Consider the following 21,598-nt stretch of genomic DNA (forward strand, 5'->3'; position numbering starts at 1 on the left):
TTTTGTAAAATGCCTTGAGATCTACTCAGAAAAAGTTTTATATAAGAGGTAACTATTAGTATTAATAGTCACAGCAGCATTGAAATGTGCTCCTCCAGAATTCAAGGGCACTCAACATCTCATAGGACATGCTCAGCATCTTGCAGGTTCAGGACCTAATTCTGTAGAAAAGTCCTGCTCCTATTCAAGTCAATAGGTGGTTTGCCATTGATTTTAAAGGGAGGAGGAGCAGAGTCTGAGTGAGAACAGAATTTACCCTGTTTAGCTTATTGAAGTGATAGACAAGTTGTTCTTGACGGTACAGCCAATAAGTTTAACGAAATAGAAGAAATATCCCTGAGGATATTCTTTTCTGACAGAAGAAATGGCAGATTAGTGTTGAATCCAAAAAGTGAACGTCAGAGAAGTAAAAGTCTAACTTCTTCAGGGCACCTCATAGACTCATAGATATTAAGGTCAGAAGGGACCATTATGATCATCTAGTCTGACCTCCTGCACAATGCAGGCCACAGAATTTCACCCACCCACTCCTGCAATAAACCTCTCACCTATGTCTGAGCTATTGAAGTCCTCAGATCATGGTTTAAAGACTTCAAGGTGCAGAGAATCCTCCAGCAAGTGACCCGTGCCCCATGCTACAGAAGAAGGCGAAAAACCCCCAGGGCCTCTTGAGGAATCTACCCTGGAGGAAAATTCCTTCCCGACCCCAAATATGGCGATCAGCTGAACCCTGAGCATGTGGGCAAGATTCACCAGCCCGATATCCAGGAAAGAATTCTCTGTAGTAACTCAGATCCCACCCCATCTAACATCCCATCACAGGCCATTGGGCCTATTTACCATGAATAGTTAAAGACCAATTAATTGCCAAAATCATGTTATTCCACCTATTTATCTATCTATTTTTAAAGGCATTTTAACATATTGTGTCGTTTAATTAAAAATACATTTCGGCACCAGCGCAGCCAAATTATCGTGTTGCCAATCTTCTTTTTTTAAAAAAAATTCTGCTCAACATTTTGAATTTATTACAAATTCATTGTTTCTAATAAAACTTTCCCTTCTCTCATCAATGTATTCTGTTTTTCATTTCCCTTCTCTTTTGTTAATCTTTCCAAATAACTGTTAAGTAGTCCTCCATCTATTTAGCTAAATGAATTCATTCCACAGATACTCATTATTTTGAGAATGATTTATGCGAGTACTATTAGCTAGATTGTCCCTTGTTTGAAGGCTTTTCTGCAGTCAGAAAAACCCAGATTTGAGTTAGCTAGAATTAGATCCAGTAAAAATAATATTATATAAAGCACTCAGGACCTTCTATTTGACTGAATATCTATAATGCCAGCTTAATAGGCATAAAAATATAGAGAATCTTTCAAACTATGGGAATGGCCTCATGATCTCATTTTGGCTTCAGAAAAATGGCAGTGTCCAACCCTGAAGCCAAATGCAGAATGGTTTTTCTTCAAATTTTTTGAACCAACCCTTGCAACTCTATGAGATGAGGTTGTGAAATCATGTACATTCAAAGAACAAGGCATAAACTCCACTACACCGGTTGATTTGCTGTCTGGATTTCACTGGACAAAACCAATCTACTGGCACCCAGCACATTTTGTAGATTTAAGAAAATACTCCTTTTTTGTAATGGCTGTAATAGCAGAGAACATGTGGTATAGTGGTAAGAACAGGGGACTGGGAATCAGAATGATTGGGTCCAGTCCTCAGCTTGCTGTAAGACCTCAGGGAAGTCAGCTTGATTCTTATCTGATCACGGTGTTAGTTCTGATTAAAATTATCGTAACAGAGCAGAACTCAGCCGTGTGTGCCTTAGCCTATCAGTCTGGATAGATTTCTTCTTACTTTAAAATCTGCAGGGTTGCTGTGAAGCTCAGATGATGTTTAATATCCTTGGATGAAAGGTGCTGGGCAAGGTCACAGCAGGAAAGCTAAATATGATTTTTCCTTAAGGAAAATCCCAGAGACAATTGACAAGAATTGACAATTCGGTTATAAAGTTCTACTCTATCCTTAGCTTTAAAAAGGGAAAAATATGACTGTGCAAACTTTAATTCCAAATAATGGCAGTATATTGCCAGAGGTGGAGTTAAGTGACTGCAACTAATATATTGGATATAGTTGTAGGAATAGAGGGCTGGATCCTTGGCTGTTGCAAATCAGCTCCCCTCCACCCCCAGCGATGCCAATTTCCACCATCTGAGCTTCTAGCCCAACGTTTTTGCTGATAACTGTACCAAGGGCTGACTGCTTCGTTCCCCTGAGATGGTTTATTTTCCACATGGTGGAGCCTGGTGCCACTGTCTTCTTGACATTCATGCATCTCAAACACCAGCAAGGACAGAATCTACCCAAACTCTCTCTCAGAACAATGCTGCTTTTGCAGGGGTGCTTGTGTGCACCTGTGATAGTGGTGTATATGTTTCACATCCTCACGCTGCATTGCACACAGACTGAAACTGATTTGCACGAATGCCAGTGTGTGACTGTTTATTAAGACCAGCTAAGAGCATTACACATCTCATTGAGTTCAGCCATCATCTTGCAAGCCAAGTGCCCATCCATTTTGTACATGTGTATCCTAAATTCAGTATCAATCTGTACAAGCCAAGCAGTTCATTAATGAAACACCAGAAGCCAACCTCTGCTCTCAGTTGCACTGCTGTAAATCTGGAGTGATTTGATTGTAGTCAATAGTTACAGTGGGGGTAAATCTGGAGTAAATGAAAGGAGAATTTGGCCTGCTCTTTCTCCCCACTGTGTGTGGATTAAAGATTGAGGAAGCAAACCGTTTTGCCACCAACACCAAAAGATCTCTTTTTGTCAGCAACTGAATTTGGTACTTAGCCTTCTCCCTTTTTGAGTCAAAGGCAAAAATCCCCTTTGGATCAGGATTGGGTCCATTATTCACAAGGCTTATTCAGCTCCTCCAGGTACACATAATAGTACATAACCATTACCATTGGTGTACAGAGTTTATTAGTCTTTCAATAAGGTGACATGTTAAAACCCTTAATATGTCAAACTCAACATCCTCTGTCTGGCTATGGAAACGATTTCTAAAGGCTTGTGATAGTGATCTGACATGCAGTCCCTGCCTGGCAAAGGACAGGGGGAAGCTGTTTGGGCTGCGGACAGCTGGTCAGGGAATACCTTTGCAGATGGATCTGTGAGTTGTTGGGAGCTGGCACTCATGCTTTCCCAGAAGATGCACTTAAAAAAAAAAAAGTCAATGAAATGGAAAAGGGTTTTCTTGCAGGATACCATCAGGAATAGCTTAAGCTACTCCGCCCCTTCAGAGTGGTCTTCATTTCTCCATATTTCCCCTTTAGTAAACCTCTCTTGATTCAGGGGAGGCCGTTTTCTTGCACAAAAAGCGGCATCCAAATCAAATGCAACTCTTCCCTTCTAGGTGGCAGTTTGTTTGCCCTAATCAGCTTGTAAAAATGTGGGGGACCTCCAAGTGCAATCTCTTTCTCGCAGAGTTCATGTTTGTTTTTACAGACAGTGCCATTTATGTCAGAGCATTGTTTGCTCAATAATAAAGTCACCACCTGCTGTTAATCACAACCTGCAAACGCCTAATAAAACAGCCCTTGAAAAGCAGGCCTGTGTGTGTATAAAACCAACTCTTGCTCTCCCCAGTACAGTTGGCTCTTTCTGCTTTGAAGCCTTCATGACCTCCCTTTTCAATCAATCCCCAGTTGTTAACCATGAAGAATAGCACCGGGAACTGCATTTGCAAATTGAACGTGGTGGTATATAATGAACTCATCCTTTAAAAGATTCCAGGTGAGGGGAGTGCATCAGGCGAAGATCTTTTTATTTACCCTGCCCCCCTCTTTACAACTACCTATTATTCATGCAATTTGAAGTAACTCAAAAGAATAAAACTTCCTAGGCAGAGTGTATAAGGGGCAGTGCCTCTTACAACTTCTTATCTGTTTATTCTGATCCCTGGAAGCTAAGCCCCTGGAGAAGATTAGCTACTTAGCTAGAAGCCCTGCAATTTATTAAAACGCCTAGGCCTCCAACTTCAGTTGATATATTTATTTTTTTAAAAACATCTACTGAATTAATTCCCAGCTTGGTATGAGAGCTGTAAAGCAAGGGGCTGTGAATTCCTTGCATCTATTCAAATGACAGGATTTAAAAATAAAATAAAATACAAGCCTCCCCCTTTTTTATATTTATATTTATATATATATAAACAACCACCCGCTCTAAGCTATGAAATGAAGCAGGAACCATCTTTATAGAAACCCAGACACGCTGATTAAAAACATGACGTGACCGAATGACCTCCTTCAGGGAGAGGGGAGAAGATGCCGTGTTATGGTGCACAGATCTCAAGCCCAGCGTGCCAGGAAAGTAAAAAATCCCAACAGCCGCTAGCGCTGGAAATATCTCCTAGGAATATCAGTAAGTAGCACAAGGAACAAGTATAGCCTGATCTAATGAGAGCAGCATTAATGTGACTATCTGCTGTGGCCTCTCCAGAATTGTGCTTGGCTTTCCATGAACGGGGCCTGATTTGTCCTCTCCCTTGCACCGGTCCCGAGTGGGAGCAACTGTTCCGAAGTCAACCGAGTTACGCGGCTGCGAAACTGGCCTAAGTCGGAGGAGAGGGACGCCCGGCGGTCCGAAGTTGAAGCGCTGGGCATCCCCCGGCTGAGGACCCGGCGGGCGCACGGTGCCGGAGCGCGGGGCAGCTCGCGGCAGCCCCGGCTCGCCCCCAGCCCCAGCCGGGAGCGGGGCAGCTGCTGAAAGGCGAGCAGCCGCGATGAAGCGGCAGCCCCGAGGCATCGCCCGCTCCACGTGTCCCGGCGCCGGGGGAACAAAGGGCGGCGGCGGCGAGGCGGGGATGGAGAGACGCGGGGAGCGGGGCGAAGGGGGCCGCTAGCCGCACCTGGAGCCGCCCGCTGCGCGTCCCCCGGCCCGGGCAGCCAGACGCCGGGCTCAGGGGGCGCCGCCGGGGAAGCCGAGGCCGGGGGATCCCCGCTCCGCTGGATCCTTGTCTCTGCCCGGCCCATCCCTCCGGCTGGAAGAGACACGGTTCCCCCCTCCACGCTGCCATCCCCGCCCCTCTGGGATCCCAGCTCCCCCCCCCCCCCCCACACACACACACCTCCCCCTTTCTCCTCCCCGCCAGCTCAATCCGAAGTTTCCTGTTCGCACGGGCGAAGCTTCGCAAAGAAGCGGCGGGGCTGGGCTGCTTTCTGCTTGGGATTATTCTTGCACGAGGATCCGCCCGGGAAGGACCCCCCCCTTGCCTGCCCCCCGCTCCCCTCCCCACCCCCTTTCGCCGCGCCGGGGGAGAGGGAGAAGTCGCCCGCCTCTGCCCAGGACCCCGCGCCCCGCCTTCCCCTGCTCCGCGGCCGGATTTACAAAGGTGCCGTCTCCCCAGGGCAAAGCCCCGCTCCTGCCTGGTCTCATGTGAACTGGGAGTCCCGGCTATGCTGCTGGGAAACCGCCCGTCCGCCAAACGAAGGTAAGCGGCGGCCCCCGACCCACAAAGAGACGCACCTGCGCGCCCCCCCCCCTGCAATCCCTGCGGGCCCCCTCCCCAGCCCGGCGCTGGGGGACGCTGGCCAGGCCGGGCTGGCTCCCCTCTGGTGGGTCTGTCTTGGGGGGGTCACGCCTCCGCCGCTCAGGACCCTGACAAAGTTGGCTCCAGCAGGCTGGGGTGGGAATGGGAGTCTGCCCGCTGCTCCGGGTCCAGCGCTGGGATCAGCCACCCCCCGACCCCCCCCCCGGCCGGGGGGGGGGTGTCTTTAGCTCCCGCAGACCCTGCCCGGGGTGAGTTCAGTTGGGGGACCCCATTTCCCCCTTTCTTCTGTTTTCATCAGCGGGGAGGCTGAAACCATGGGCAGTCCAGGTCTCCTCTAGCCTCCCCTCCGTCCCCTTCTAGCTTCTTTCTTCTCTCCCCCTTCTCTTCTTCTTTTTTTTTTTCTTTTCCTTCTTCTATCTATTTGCTCCCCCCTCCCCTTTCTCTCCCTTGGATTTACCAGTGCTTGCCCTCCCTCCCCTAGCACTTCTCTCATCCAGGTGGAGGGTGCGTCCCACCCTGGCCCTGGGGTCCCCAGCGATGCCCGAGTGACCCTTGCCCCCTGCTCCTTGCCCCGCAGGTCCCGGCTGCTATCATGACTGATGGCGAGAGGAGAGAGCCCTTCCAGCCACTGGCGAGTGACGAAGTCCGGGTGCCCATAGCCTCCCTCCCCAGCCAGGCAGCCCAGCCGGGAGAGGACGAGGATGTGCTCAGCCCTTGCAAGTCGATCCAGGGCAGCCTGGGCTCTGGAGGCTCCTCTGCCCGGGATGCAGCCCAAGAGGACGAGGAACAGGTCCCTTACCCGGCCCTGGCACCCACTGTCTTCTTCTGCCTCAAGCAAACCACCCGGCCACGCAGCTGGTGCCTCAGACTGGTTTGTAACCCATATCCTTTCCCAGGAGAGGCTGCCCCATGCCAGCTTGGGGTGTGGGGTGTCCTGCTGCATGGTGTTGCTGGGTGTTTCCCTCTGCCCCCACCCCTGAGGGCCATCTGTGTCCAGCACCTGGCGGTTGAGTTTCAGGCGGTGCTGGGGGAGCGCCGCTTCGTTTGTTTTGTTTCTCTCGATGGGTCAGGTTCCATCCTTGGAGTAACTCATCTAAGTCCATACAGTCAGGGTTGATCATGGCAGACAGAGAAGCCTGGCAGGCTGCAGTCTTTAAAGCCACTTGGTTTGTGAATCCTTGAGGAAGAGACTTGGTTGGTTCTAGCAGGAGTTGGTGTGAGGATCAGGTCCTAGCCTCTTTGACCTAGAATTGAATGCAGCTGTTAGAGGTGCACCTTTCAGAGCAAACTGATGCGACACCTCGTGCTAACCGGAGTGGCCTTTGCTACCTCCCAGGGAAAGATGAGCAGCAGTGGCTCGCATCAGCAGTGGGATTTTAGTGTCTCATCTGTTATTCTGATTATTATTTATTGTACTGCCGTAGAACCCAAAAGCCTCCAGCAGGATCAGCATGTGTGTCTTGGTTAATAGGTTTGGTATTCAATTAAGGTTCTCCCAGTCCTGCTACTGTATAGGAAGCATTAAAGTATACTTCAAGGTACAAATGAATAAAGCCCTGATAAAGTTTAAGAAAAACCATCAAAGAAAACATACCTGGTCTTGTGCACTTTAAGTCTTTTCTTGGCTGCAAATAGAAAACCAGCATAATAGGGGAAACGACTGAAAGCAAATTCATTTTAGGACCTACAAAGAAACAATAAAATCAGAATTCCTTAAACTTTACTTATTTGTCCAGGGGGGTGGAAAAGAGTAAAGTTTAAAGATATCTCCTTATTTGTGTTAAAAGCTGTGGGGAATTTGAGACCAGCAGTAACCCTTTAACTGTTTATATAAGAGATCTGTGAGTGCGTGTGTTACTTCACATTGGAAAATGAAACATATTAGAATTGCTTTTGAGAAGCTGAGTTCACGCCTGCGTTTTCATTCCGGGTTCTGAAAGCTCCTGTTTGATTTTTATTCTTTTTATTCTTTATTTTATTCACAGCTAGGGATGGAGAAAGTGCAAACAGTCTTTCTAACTCCCCTTTTCTTCCCCAATTGCACCCCTCCAAATCCATTTCCCCTCTCCCCTTTCAAATTAAAAAAAGCAACGTGTTCTTAGTTGTGACAACTAGAAAACTGAATTTCAGGAAAATGCAAGAGACGTCTTATATGAAAGGAGAGTTGTTAGTCTGTCTTGATGATCTTCAGAATTGAGCTTTTAGCTTTGCTGCACATGTAAACGTGTCATGTAGGTGTAGCACTGACATTGTGCAGATAATTAATGCTTACATTTCCTTGATATCTGCCAGTTGGTTGCTGTCTGTATCCTGCCATTGCTATTATAAGCATTATTTATTAATATGATTTTTATTGATTTAGCTTTAGTTAACCAGTGTGCAATTGAGACCACTTTTCCCCTCACTATCAGCACCAACTTGTATGCTGTCATTAGAAGGAATTACACAATCCTTTTCAGAAAACTGCTGTAATCCATTATTACAAGAAATCCTTGGAGAGAAAACCCACAAACTTTATACCCCTGATTCTCCCCTCACTTAAAGTAGCTTTACTCCAACCAAGGTGAGAGCAGAATTAGGCCATGTAGCTATTAAAATAGAATAGAGAAGAAAAGTGAAAATAGAACAAAGTAATGGCTCTTTTCATGTTGATTCTACACCAAAAAATGTAATATAACCAATGGTCAAGGGTAGCTTTTTATATCTAAGCTGTACAGTGAGTCGAGAGATTCTTCCCCATGTCCCCCGAGTTGGTTATCATGTTTCAATTTTATGGGGAGAAGGGGGGAAAAAGCCCCCTCTTCAGATTCAAGGAATATCTTTGCCCTTCATATTACATATCAGATTGATAATCCCCAAATCCCAAAAATAGCCTTGACAAATTAACCTGTAGCTGTAAAAAAAGAGAAACCAACATCTACCTTATGGGAGTGAGACTTATGTAGCAGTGTTTTCTCTGGCACAGTAATTGCATCCGAGCCGTTGTGTAGCATTACTGTACTTTATTCTTCAATGGAGCTTGATTTTTTTTTTTTTTTTGCAACTTTTCTCTAATCTTTCAATTGTATTTACAGGAAACAAAATTCCCTTAGCAAATTATCTGTATGACAAAAATAGTAGACTTAGATGGACAATTGTGATGTTTGGTTACTAATGAGGCAGATCTAATCAAAACAATGTAAGCTTTATGCTATAGTGGAATTGCCAGTTGAGTTGGTGAGGGGGGGACATTTTATTTTAACAGAACAATGTTTACAACGTATACAATGGTAACGAGTGTACCTAGTATAAATCTGGACTGGAATTTCTCTAGTTTTCACTATTTCCAATCGCTGGCAGTTTCATTCTATGTAGTGAAATTAATCTTTAAATCCTGAGTGTAACTTTCTTAAAGATAGAGGGAGGAATAACATTTATTGATTACCATGTCTCTGAAGATATTTGGCGAGGCTTTGTCAAGCACCGTAAAAGTTAGTAAAGAGATCTTCATCTTGCCCGTGAAACAATGCTCAGTCCAAATTACTGTACTGAAGTCTAAGGACTGCATGCATTTCAAATCACATTAAGTTGAAGGTCAAGCAGCTTTGGAAGGAATGCAACCAAAGCATTTTTGTGAAACTTAAAAAGCAGCCAGACGGAAAGACAGATAGATGAGGGGAGTGGATGGGTAGATGGAACAAGGGCCAGCACTCGATGAGCACCTGTCTTGGAAAAACTTAGCTTGAAAGAAATGTCAGATTCACAAAGGTGGTTTCTAACCAGTTATGCAATGTATGTGACTCTCCCTGCCTACCAAAGCATGAATCCATAAACCACAGTACTGAGCAGCTTTGCGTTAAAAGTTCCCTTTATTATGAAAAGAAGAGAAGCATCTTTACATTCTTTTAATGGCCGAGTGAGAATAGCTCTATGGAAGTGCCATGTCACCTGGGATGCACTATCCCCTTAAGCAAAGGAGTACATTTCATAATTGTTATGCTTTTCCTCAAAGCAAATGTAGTTCTTTGTTCAATTTGACTTAGACAGTGATTTATTTGTAGGGAGAAAAACTAGGGAAGTCCTTTCCCTGCTAAATTATCTGTTTGTCGATTCTAAATATTTAATGACACAGGGAATTTATGTGCCCATCCAAGCAGGCAGTGCACCTTCCCATCCTCTGTATTTTTATGTAATTTGCATTATCATTTGCGGAATATGTTCTGCTAAGAGTTCTTTGTCCAGGCCTGCAGCTCGGAGACCTGTGTGTGGCTCCCTGCACTACTCAGCAAAGGAATTTCACCAACGTGCAGTTCTTTTTAAATTGAAGGCATCTTATTATATTTTAATGTTCATTTCCTCTGCAAATGAACCACCTTCTTCTGTTACAGAGCAGACCTTTCCTTTCTTGCAATGCAGGCTTGACTTCCTCTCAAAAGGCCCAATATAGTGCCCACCAAAGTCAGTGGGAATCCTTCCACTAATATCGAGTGAGCGCTCAGTCAAGCACCATATGAACAGTGTATTCTATGTATATATTTGGATCTGTACTGAAAACACCAAATGCTTCTGCAGATCAAGAAGATTTAATGAGTCCAAAGTGTGGGTAGGCTTCTGACTTATTGAAACCTTTGTCAGTCTAGCTCAATTTAGCTGTGAAACTAGCCCAGTGGCTCTAAATATTTGTGGATAGCGTGGATCTATGACCATCAGCAGGTGTAAGTCCTAAGTATATGGGCCAAAAGCATGGCTTGTTTCTGTGGCTTAAGCAGAGGGGGTTACTACAAGGCTTACCAATAGCTAAAAAAAGCTTTTGCATGGTTTTCATGTCAGACAGGTGTGCACAGGATCAGTTACTGCAGGGGTTAAAGGTCAGGCATTCTGAACATGTCTGGCAGGAGGCATGTGCCCCCTGGAAATGTTTGTGAATTGTATAAAAATTGGGGTAATGTGTAGAGTGCAGTTAAGAGATGCCACATTTGTAGGGTTTTTTTCTTTCTTTTTTTTTTTTTTTGTTTTTTTTTTCAGTGGTTGCTCTTGATTCTGCAAGGAAACAGCAGCTAGGAAGACCCTGCACAGATTCCCCTAAAAGCTTGAATGTTTGTCTGTTAATACGTGCTTTGAAGCCTTACGAAATTATGGAATGCAAAAGATCTGCAAATGAACTCTGTTATTCCTATATACAAGACTTAGTCAAACTGCTCTGTGCGTTAAAGTTTCAACAAAAGCGGAAAAAACATCCTGACTAGATTTATGTCTGATTAATTGTGTGTTCCTATATGGTTGCTTTGTCAGGCTATTGCTTAATAGCATCCTTCTTGTCCTATAGTTTAGTAAGTTATGTTTTGAATAGAGTCCTTTTAAAAAAAAAACAAAAACCCTCCAGTGTTACCTTTCAAACTCTATTTCAACAATAAATTCATCATCTATGATAGCAGAAAACTAATAAACAGCCTGAAAGTAGTTTTTGTGAGTCTGAGCATTGGTTTAAATTTAATCCTTCACTATCAGGTCTAAAGAGTTTTTCCCCTCTGTCATTATTGATTTACTTAGTTTTGTTTTTTTAAAAATATAATTGGAAGCAAACTTATTTCTCTCAGTACTGGATCTCCTACACAGGTTTATTTATAGAGGTCTGTGGGTAGGACTTTGTGTATGGTCGCATGTTCTCTGGTATCGCCTTGGGTTTGCTTTTGAGTTTTTTTTTTTTCCTCGTTCTTACTTACAATAAATGACAGCTCTATAGAAATAATCTGAGTTTGCTTTTTAATGTAGATTTTACGACTGGTCCCATTTCAGTAAAAGATGTGCTGTGTCACCTTTTGCCAATCTGTGGGTATCTCTGCACTCTGTATCTGAGTGTGGATTTTGATTGTTTGAGCTATTGGCCGACAAACATATAATAGATGGACCAGTTTGTGTTGCTAATTTGCAGTCAACGTGGGCAAAGTAGGTGATGGACTGCAGTTTAATTTGCTGGAATGTGGAACGCTGATTTTATGGCAATCGCTGTTGTCTGTGCGTCTGAACAGAATACTTGCTCTATCATTGACTGTAGGAACATACGGTCACTCAGCGTATAATCCCCAGTAGTAATTAAATCTGTTAATTTTGACAGAAACCAGTCTTAGCTTTGTGGTTCATATGGGTCTGGTGAGATGAGAACAACTTTTGACAACTAAATAGCTACTGTCAAAGGCCCAATTCTGCATTCCTAAATCAGAGAGAATCTCCATGGACTTCATCTCACGAGTGACTAGGAGTGTGATCTAAAGCCCATTGAAGTCAAATGGACTTCAGTGGGCTTTGGGTCAGTCTGTCTGTCTGTCTAGGGCAGCTATATGGACTCATTATCTTCAAATCTGAGCACCCCACTATCTTTAATGTCTTTTCCCTCACAACACTTGGTTCAAGCCCTGAAAAAGAACACCAGTGGGAGATTTCCATATAGGCATTACAGGATCTGGGCCAAAGACTGCAGTGCTATTCTGTCTGTTACTTCAGAGCATTCCCTAGCATCTAATTCCTAATGCTACTAATGCAGGAGGGATGCAGATCAAATTGCTTCAGGCACTTTTTGGCTAGATGCTTTGTTGGGTCTATTTTGCGAAAAGAAAAAGTAACAGAATTAAGAACGTAATCAGTTTTGGATGCGGGGAACAGTATGTTTCATTCAACAAGGTTCAGTTCTTTCACTCATGAAAGACTCAAGGCTTGGCCTCCCCCATCCTCACAACCGCAGCCGATTGTTTGGGTTTGTTTAAGAAGTTTGCTGCTAGGCCAAGTTCACGAGTGGTTTCTGACAGGTGCCTTGAATTTGTGTTTCTTGAGTTCCTTATCCCACTGTTACCATGAACAGTGGTTACTTTGGACTCTATGATATACAATCAAGTACACGTGTTCTAACTACGACATTGTTTAGCCTGCATGTCACCTTTTAGTTGAGGCACGAAGAGAAAGAATTATCAATTTCCAGGAATTTAATCCCAAACTTCAGTGGAGCGTACGTGTGTGTTTGCTTTTTAGCGAATGTCCTATCAGCCTTGATGGGCCGTATCATTAAATCTTTACTCCACTTTTAGTCTGTGCTTGCCAAGTCTAAACTCCTGCTGACTCAATGGGCGTTCTGCCTGAATAACATCTGAATCAGAATTTGCCTAATAAATATTTTATTTAAATGACATGTACATATTTATAAGGTGCACTAGAAGAAACTATCATATAACAAATGTATTGACAGGCCTAATCCTGAGAGCCAGTGAGCATCCACAGCTCCTGTTGAATTCAACAAGAGGCACAGGTACCACACCCTTAGTGAAATCTTCCACTGGATTACAAGCAATTACAAAACACCAGTGGAAAAAAAATAAATCCCATGTAAATTACAACTCTTCTAAAAATATGTCGGCCACCTGAATCTCTGTTTTTTAAATTCATTTAATTTCAGTGGTTTTATATCAAGAAAGGATGGACTCTATATAATTAATCAACGAAGTACTTTTTTTAATATCAAAGAGAAGTGCATTTTAATATGCCTAAATGTAAATGTATACACCTGGGAACAAGCAATATAGGTCATACTTACAGGATTGGGGACTCTAGGGTGACCAGACAGCAAGTGTGAAAAATCTGGATGGGACTGGGGGGTAATAGCCCCAAATATGGGGACTGTCCATCTAAAATTGGGACATCTGGTCACCGTAGGGCAGTGGTTTTCAAACTGCGGGTCTCGACTCAGTACTGGGTTGTGGAATGTAAGGCACTGGGTCGCGGCAGCTCTGGTCAGCACCGCCGACCGGGCCATTAAAAGTCCCGTCAGTGGTGCTGCCCAGCTAAGGCAGGCTAGTCTCTACCTGTTCTGACACCGTGCTGTGCTCCGGAAGTGGCCAGCAGCAGGTCCAGCTCCTAGGCGGGAGGGCCATGGGGCTCTGTGCACTGCCCCTGCCCCGGGCACCGGCTCCGCACTCCCAGTGGCTGGGAACTGGCCAATGGGAGCTGGGGGCGGGGTGTCTGTGGGCAAGAGCCGCGTGGAGTCGCTTGCGTGCCTCCGGCTAGGAGCCGGACCTGCTGCTGGCTGCTTCCAGGGCACAGCGCGATCCACAGTGCCAGGAAGCCTGACTTAGTACGCCCACTGTGCCACTGACCGTGAGCCACCCAAGGTAAGCCCATGCCCCAACCCCGCCCCCTCATCCCTGGCCCCACCCCAGAGTCTGCACCCCCAGCCCAGAGCCCTGATTCCCTCCTGCACCCCAACCCCCTGCCCCAGTCCAGAGCCCCCTCCCTCACCCTGAACCCCTCATTCCTGGCCCCACCCTGCAGCCCTCACCCCTGCACCCCAATCCTCTGCCCCAGCCCTGAGCCCCTCATCCCCAGCTCTGTTGGGTCGCAGGCATCAACAATTTTCTTCAACTGGGTCTCCAGAAAAAAAGTTTGAAAACCACTGCCCTAGGGAACTGTATCCTGGGAAGCAGTGACTCTGAAAAAGATGTGGGGATTGTGGTGCACAGCACACGCTCCCAGTGTGATGCTGTGGCCAAAATAGCTAATGCGACCATGGGAAGCATAAACAGGAGCAGCTCGAATAGGTGTACCTCTGTGTTTTGGTGCCTGTCTGTCCACTGCTGAATCATTGTTCAGCCACCTCTCAGAGCCATTGTTTTAGGCTCTTTGCAGACTCACACAGGCATCAGTTAAATTCAGCTCCTATTTTGAGGTGTTATTTGCACCCATAAGGGCTAGGAACTTTTTTTTTGAATGAAAGCTGAGATTCTGGATCATAGCTTTGTAGCAAAGAGTGAAGTTCTGTGGTAAATTTTGTGATCGTAGAATATGCTGGACCATATGTATGTAGTGAACCCAGATATCACAGTGTTTGTGCTAGCGCATAAGAATAAGAAAGTGAAATTTATTATTAGAAAATGTGAAACTGACGAGACAGTTTTCATTATCTAAGCTGAGTGAAGCGCACAAAGTAAACCAAGGGCCTAAATAATGAAAATTAAATGAGAGCTTTAACATTATTTTGGTGTTAAACACAAAAGTTGTTGTTAATAACACAAGTAAAGTTTTTATTTCAAATATATGGGCCCAAATTCATTCCTGGTAGAACCTCATTTGTTTACACCAACAGTGAAGATGATCATGAATTTTATGACCTTGACAGTAGTCTCTTCTCTGTCCCTAGTGGATGTTTAATTTCATTACAAAGCCACCGCGCAGTTCACCACAGTTACGCATCTTTGGTCAGTAAAGGTCTAAACCCAAATTGCAAGAGGTGCTGCTGATTAGTATTCATTGGGAAATGCAAGTAAGAAACTTCTACAAATTTCCCCAGCATGCCTTAATCTAGTTACCACTGTTATTTCCATAAAGACCAATTCACCCAACAGTTAAAACGCATGGCACAATATTCACAATTTATATGATCTCATCAGAGAAATTAAATTTAATCTTTTACATGTATTTTTCATTATTGTCCTAGCTTTTGAAATGGCTCTCTACTAAATTACCTACCAAAAGACGTTTTAAAGAGAATTGACTGTTACTCCAGTATCTTTTTCAAGGTTACTCCCAATCTCCTCGCTGTAATTGTTCCATACTTGTGCTTTTTTTTTTTCAGTGCATCTGTAATATTTCACATCACTAAACCACAGAAAATTTAACTACCTTCTTGTCAGCCCACATAGAAAACTAATCCTAAAGGATCTTGTTAAAGTTTGCAATAGCCTTTGGTTTTTCTGCCTCTCTGACTTGGTAGGAACCAATAAATGCAATCAAGTTTGTTTACAACTGGCTGACATGGGTATGTTTGCTTTTTCCATTGTGTTCATGGGCCCGATACTTAGATGGTATAAATTGGCATAGCATAGTCAATGGGACTGCACAGATTTATACCACCCGTGGATCTGCACCCATACATCTACTTTGTGTGTGTATATTACGTATAGTAGTTATACCTTAAGAAGTTAGTCTAAATATTGTTTTTACAAATGGATTTTATGCAGTACCGTCCCAGATTGGGTATAGATCTTTTGCCAAGCATCATACGTTAATTTAATTTAATTTTTTTTTCTTAGATTTTTTTTTTTAACAGGGTTGGGGAGCGTCACGGAGAATTTTTTTTAAAATGAAGATTAGTTTTAAAGTTATACTCATTGAACTTAGCCAAGGAATCATTAAGTCACCTAGCCACATGGAGATTGCTATAGGTCTTATTGCACTATTTTACTCTGTAGTTCACTATTTAAAGGCTGAAGTCCAAAAGCTATGCTCATCGAGGTCAGTTAGCAATATTCTGATAGACCTCATTGGAAGCAGGACCTTAAATTCAGCTGCCATGTGCTATCTAAACTGTAAGCCTGATTCACTGCTCATGTTGGAGTTACTCCACGGTGGTAACTGGAGTTATATTGGTTTATGATCTGCAGTGAGTTAGTTCTGAATCAGTCCTCTTGGTTTTTAAACTACTCCAAAAGCCAAGGATGATCGGCTACTCTCCATCTCCCGTGCCCAAGCTTGCTGGCTTTCTACTGGATTGTAACTGTGACTCTTGCATCTCCATTCACTTACGGTGGTGCAAATCAGGAGTAGCCCCATTGAAATCAATGGGAGCTGTGGATGCTCAGTTTTTTTTTCACCGCTAAAGAGAAGCCGTGACACATTCCAAGGCTGAATTCAAACCAGGAGTGCCTCCAAACCATGCAGTGAAAACCTTTGCCACTAGCATTAAAACTCATGTAAAAAATATGTTAGCTCTGTTTACACAGATGTTCTAAAAGAACATTGGTCCAGATTCTGCCATTAATTCTTAAGGTAGCATCTGGCATTACATCTAATCCTGTAATCCAGCTGTAGCAGCAGCTTTGTGTTTTTAAGTAAGATCATATTTGTCTTTACTTTTAAGTGAATATTTAGCTCCATGAGATGGAAGGGAAGTTATCTTCCTCTCCTAATAGTTAATTTTGCGATAACTTGGAACAACTTAAAATCATCAGGGTACATACTGTATTTCTGAACCGGCAATTAGAAGTCATCAGCCTGCGTAGAGACAAATTTAAAGTGAATTATTTGCTGATTAGCTCAGTACAGACTTCCACAACTATTCAGAGCCTCCTGTTGCATGAAATTTTACACTGGTCACTCTGGAACTGATCTTCCTTGGGTAGAGTTTTGACAAGATGCAGCTGTACGAGACAATTTCTCTTTCTCCTTCTTAATGCAATCTGTTTTGAGCACTACACCAATCTGACTGGTTTGACAATGGTCTAAATGCTCAGATTCAAGATCTAATTTTGCCAATTTCAATTGACAGATGGAAACTGTGTGCTTTCACAAAGCTAGTAGTGTCTAGTAATTTCACTCAGAAGTAGTGCTGATGAAAGCAATCCAAAAAAGATGTATTTCGATTTTTTTATTTAAGAAGGTGAATACAAGTTGCATGTGCACGTCTCGCCTACTCTTTCCATCGTTGCCGTCCAAACGAGGAGAATGTTTGCTTGAATATCTCACATTCTGGCAAATTTTGCTGCCGGAAAAGTAAACCACAAGATTTCTGGTTCATGGTTGTTGACAGATGTTGCAAAGTTCCAGAAGGATGAAGATTTGGCGTAGCAATGATGTTTGATGAATGTTACAAATAGATAAGAGTAGGAAAATTCTTCCACCCTCCCACCCCCTTGCCCCTGAGAAGCTACTGTGCTGAACCCTTTGATTCCACTACGCTTGTCTTCATCCACACATTTGCTACAGTTGTTCAAATGGGCATAGGTTAAACTCGAGGAGCTTCTAATGGATACACAAGTTTTTGCATTTGAATCCGTTCCTTTCTTGGATGTAGCGTGTAAATACATTTCGGGACCACCGACCAGGCCCACAGGTTACTTTACAAACCTAGCAAAGCAGACCCCCACCTTTTGCAGTAGCAGACAAAACCACTAGTAACTCTGAGTTCAGATCCAAGGAACAGGTTTATTTCAGCACAGGCACAGAATGCCACACTACAGTGACCAGATGGGATATGCCAGGCCAATGATTTGGCTACATTGACATGGAATAAAATTTCAGTCCACTCTTTTTATATCCAAGATGACACCATACTTTTTATCAACACCCCCTCCTCTGATTCGTTACACAATAAATGTCTGTGTCTGAATATAAACTTCCACGTTACAGACCAGATTATGTAATATGCTTACCTATTTCTTAGCAATAATAAAACTATTGGCAGGGACTTCTGGGACTTCTCTTGTTTATTCGGATTATATTTGGTGGGGTTCCCATAACCTCGTTGTAACTTTCTCCTTGTCCCGTACCCAAATCAAGGACATTTGAAGAACTGAATAACAGGATACTTGGCTTTGTTTGCACGCCTTCCCAATGGGCTTTTTTTCAAAGGTCACACTGAAAATTAGGCCAGCCGTTGTATTGGTTATGTACTTGCTTGTCTATTACTCGCTAATATGTTTATATCTATATAATCTATTCAGTGCAGGATTAAATACACTTAGGCCCTTCCATTTTACATGAGATAAGTTCACCTAGTCACTGTCTCACCTAATTACACCCTGCTGGTCAGATTTCATCAGGATGGCATTGGGGAAGGAAACCATAAATTGACACCTTTTTCACTGAAGATGACAGATGAGGAAAAGGCTGGAAAAGTAGCTGTGAAACGAACTAAACCTAGCGGTTTGAACATCGTGTCCTTCCCCAGGAGGAAGAAGGAGGGACATTCCTTGGGACTTGGGTTTCAAGCACAGCTGATGAAAAGCAAACAGTAAAACACAGTACTAAGTGCAATACTATAGACACCCAGCCACCCTGCTCCTAGGGCCATAGGGGTTTGTACCGCAGGGAGGCCCACTCCCCAAGCAGCCTGGTATGTAAGAGGATTGCACAGCCTTCACTGTGATTCATTCTGTGGGCTGGTGTTGAGGGGGAGCGGCTGTAGTCCTAGCACAGTGAAGGAGGAGCCCTTGTGTTCCTCAAGTCCTGACATGCTCCTTGGATGTTCCCTCCCCTTCACCTCTGCACACCCATATCACATTCTGGCACTTTCTCTATTTTAGGGTTCTATACAGCCATACATCACTGTGGTATCGGAGCACCTGCCACGTACAATTGATAGCAACAGCAAAGTCCCTCCTGCATTTCATGCAGTCTCTAGACCACCCTCCTTCCTTAGAGCACTGGACAACCTTGAACTCCATGCAGGGGGAACCATCCTGTAAACCCTTACTTGTGAGGAATCCTTCCTCCCTGAGTCATCTCAGTGATGTCAGCAAGATCAATGGGACAATTCAATGAGGAAGGGCTACTCTCCCCACGGGTAAGGGTTGGCAGGTCGAGGCTGTAAACTAAAAAAGCAGCAACAGGTTTTGTTTTGCATCTGCCCTGATATTTCTGGAAACAGTCCCATCTAGTAGGCTGAGTTGTTTGCACCTCACACTTGGTTTATAAAGACGTCTAAGTACTTTTCACGCAGGAGGTTATCAACCAATTTTATTTCTTAATTCACTTTTTAATTAAGGCTGCTAGTCCTAGGGTGAAATCCTGGCCCTATTGAAGTCAGAGAATTTTGTCGTTGACTCCAGTGGAGCCAGGATTTCACCCCTGAAGTATAGGTTCTTATACAGAAGTAATGAGCAGTTTTGATTTATTAAAATCAGGACCCTATTCTTCCTTTGGCTGCACATGCCTAGCTCCTGTTTACTTTCATAAGACCCGTGCCTACGGCTCCACAATCAGGATTTAGCCCTAAATACATTGTGTATCACCAACCTCTTATAAGTGTGTTTGTCTGGAGTCTCTAACTGTATATTGCACACTGTAATTTTGTTTTTTAAGATAGATCAACTGTGCTGTCAGTGAGGACTCGGAAGATTGGAGCATATCTGTTCATTAGGATCATTTAATTTCATAGCCTGGAGGCATCAGTGACACTGAGCAACGGCTGGAAAAATTATCCCCTCTTCTTCTGCTCCTGAGCCTCTTATTTTTAGGAGTATAACAATTTTGTTCTTGTTCAACAGCCTCAGACTTATAGACCTATGCAGGGGGCTGGGGAAGGCTAGCAATGAGGAGAAGCATACCACGGACTAGTACCTTTAGTTTTATGTGTGTTTGCCTATTCAGAATTTCCCATCCATTCCCCAGAGGACCGGTTAAATGCCGAGGTCTGTAAAAAAAGTGCTGGAAATTCCTGTGTCTCACTTTTCGATAAAGGATTCAATTTCGGCTCTCTCAAAACCAGTAACGGAAGAAATGAAGCCAAAAGGGCCTTTTGTTTGAAATATACTTATGTCATTTTTTTCCTCTTTATCCACGATGTTGAACATTGTTTCTGCAATTTCAAGCGTATGCCTTTCCTGTAAACACGTCTATTAGAGTAGCTACAGCTCGCATCGTTATGCTGGAGCTAAGGGTCTCTCAGCCATTCCATTATAAACCTCTATTTCCTACTGGTTTTTAAGGCTGCAGTAAAAACTCGCTCCATGCTGAATCATATTTCTTTTATGTGAATATAGAGTTTGTGAAAGGTGCCAGATTAATGGCCCTGGAGAGTTAAAGCTCTTATGAAGACACAAAAGACGTGCAATGCCAGTTTCACTACACTGCCCTCCCTGTGTTTCCTCAGATCTACTCTTCAGTCACTATGGACCATTCAGTCCTTTGTGTCTGTGCTGAGGCCTCCAGCATCATGTCCTATTGTGTTAATAACATTTTGTGGCGTGGTCCCTATCTGCCCTGTAGGAACTAGACTGAGAAACCAATTCATTTCATGGATGCTGTTAAGTAGCTTTCTGATGGTAATAGCTTTTACCTCTGGTAAAAGTCACCTCTGGCCAGGACCGTGTTTGAACTGGTCACTTGGAAATCAGAGTGAAATCCTGGCCCCTGTAAAGTCCAATGGAAATTTTGCCGTTGCCTATAATGAAGCTAGAATTTCACCCTCTAATTCTGGGTCTGATTCTCCTCTTGTTTACACTGGTTTAACTCCATGGACTTCAGTAGAGTCACTCCTGACTTACACTGGTGTAAATGAGATAAGATTCAAGCCCTGCATATCACCATTCCCAACCCCGTGGCATGCAGTTCCTACATCAAGCTTCAACTTTGACATACAAGGTTACAGGCTGGGATCCATTTTATTATATTTTGCAAAACTGGTGGAAGTGGGATGCATTGTGATGGGAGAAAATCAGATTCTGCACTAAGTTCAGTAAAATCAAAATATAGTGGTTTCCTACGTTTCTTTTTTTGCATCATTATTGTTCAGTAATTTTGTTTCTCATTGACTGAAATTTCCCAGACGCTGCTGAATCACGACTATATGACTCTGTCTGGGATTTTATTGTAGCTGAACAGTGCACTTGCTGCTGGAGTATTTGCTTCCCCACCCCCCAAATGCATATTGTAAGGGGATTTACTACATAGGTTGGGTTTTTGTGTATGGACAATCAGTTATGGAACTAATTAGCCTTTCATATGATTATTATTTATTTAGTTGTAATAGTGCCTCAGGCCCTATCCCAGATCAGAGCTCCATTGTGCCAGGCACTGTACAGGTACATAGTAAGACAATCCCAGCGCCAAAGAGTTTACAATCTGAATAGAGAAGACAGATAAAAAAGGGAAAGAAAGGTACAGAGAGATGAAGAGACTTGCTCAAGCACACGGGATTAGAACCACGGTTGCCTGATGTCTAGCCTAGTGCACTATTCACTGGACCTAGGGTGACCAGATGTCCCAATTTTATAGGGACAGTCCCAATTTTTGGGTCCTTTTCTTATATAGGCTCCTATTACCTCCCACCCCCATCCCGATTTTTCACACTTGCTGTCTGGTCACCCTAACTGGGCCACAGTGCTGCTTCAATTTTTCTAGCTGTCTCCAATTCTCTGCACTTGCTGTAAGCTATTTTAAAACATTTTGTATCGATATGAGCAAAGAGAAATGTGGTCTTCCAAATAGGCACCAGTTATTACTATTATTTATTGGCAGTCGTATCCACTGTGTTCCAGGCACTTTCCAAACGCTCAAGAAGGGCAG

The 21,598-nt window shown here is 43.7% G+C and overlaps 1 protein-coding gene across 2 annotated transcripts in view; it reads left to right on the forward strand.

Moving 5' to 3' along the window:
* The first annotated feature begins 4,953 nt into the window (after positions 1–4,953).
* CACNA1H (calcium voltage-gated channel subunit alpha1 H) overlaps positions 4,954–21,598 on the forward strand; it is a 480,369-nt gene continuing 463,724 nt past the window's right edge. For both annotated transcript variants that reach the window (XM_037911163.2, XM_043523932.1), the window contains exons 1-2: positions 4,954–5,512; positions 6,150–6,454. In XM_037911163.2, coding sequence (XP_037767091.2) covers positions 6,165–6,454 — 290 coding nt within the window. In that variant the 5' untranslated portion in view covers positions 4,954–5,512; positions 6,150–6,164. The remainder of the gene's footprint in view (positions 5,513–6,149; positions 6,455–21,598) is intronic.

The sequence above is a fragment of the Chelonia mydas genome, chromosome 10 (genome assembly GCF_015237465.2).
Source record: "Chelonia mydas isolate rCheMyd1 chromosome 10, rCheMyd1.pri.v2, whole genome shotgun sequence".
In the NCBI taxonomy this organism is placed as follows: domain Eukaryota; kingdom Metazoa; phylum Chordata; order Testudines; family Cheloniidae; genus Chelonia; species Chelonia mydas.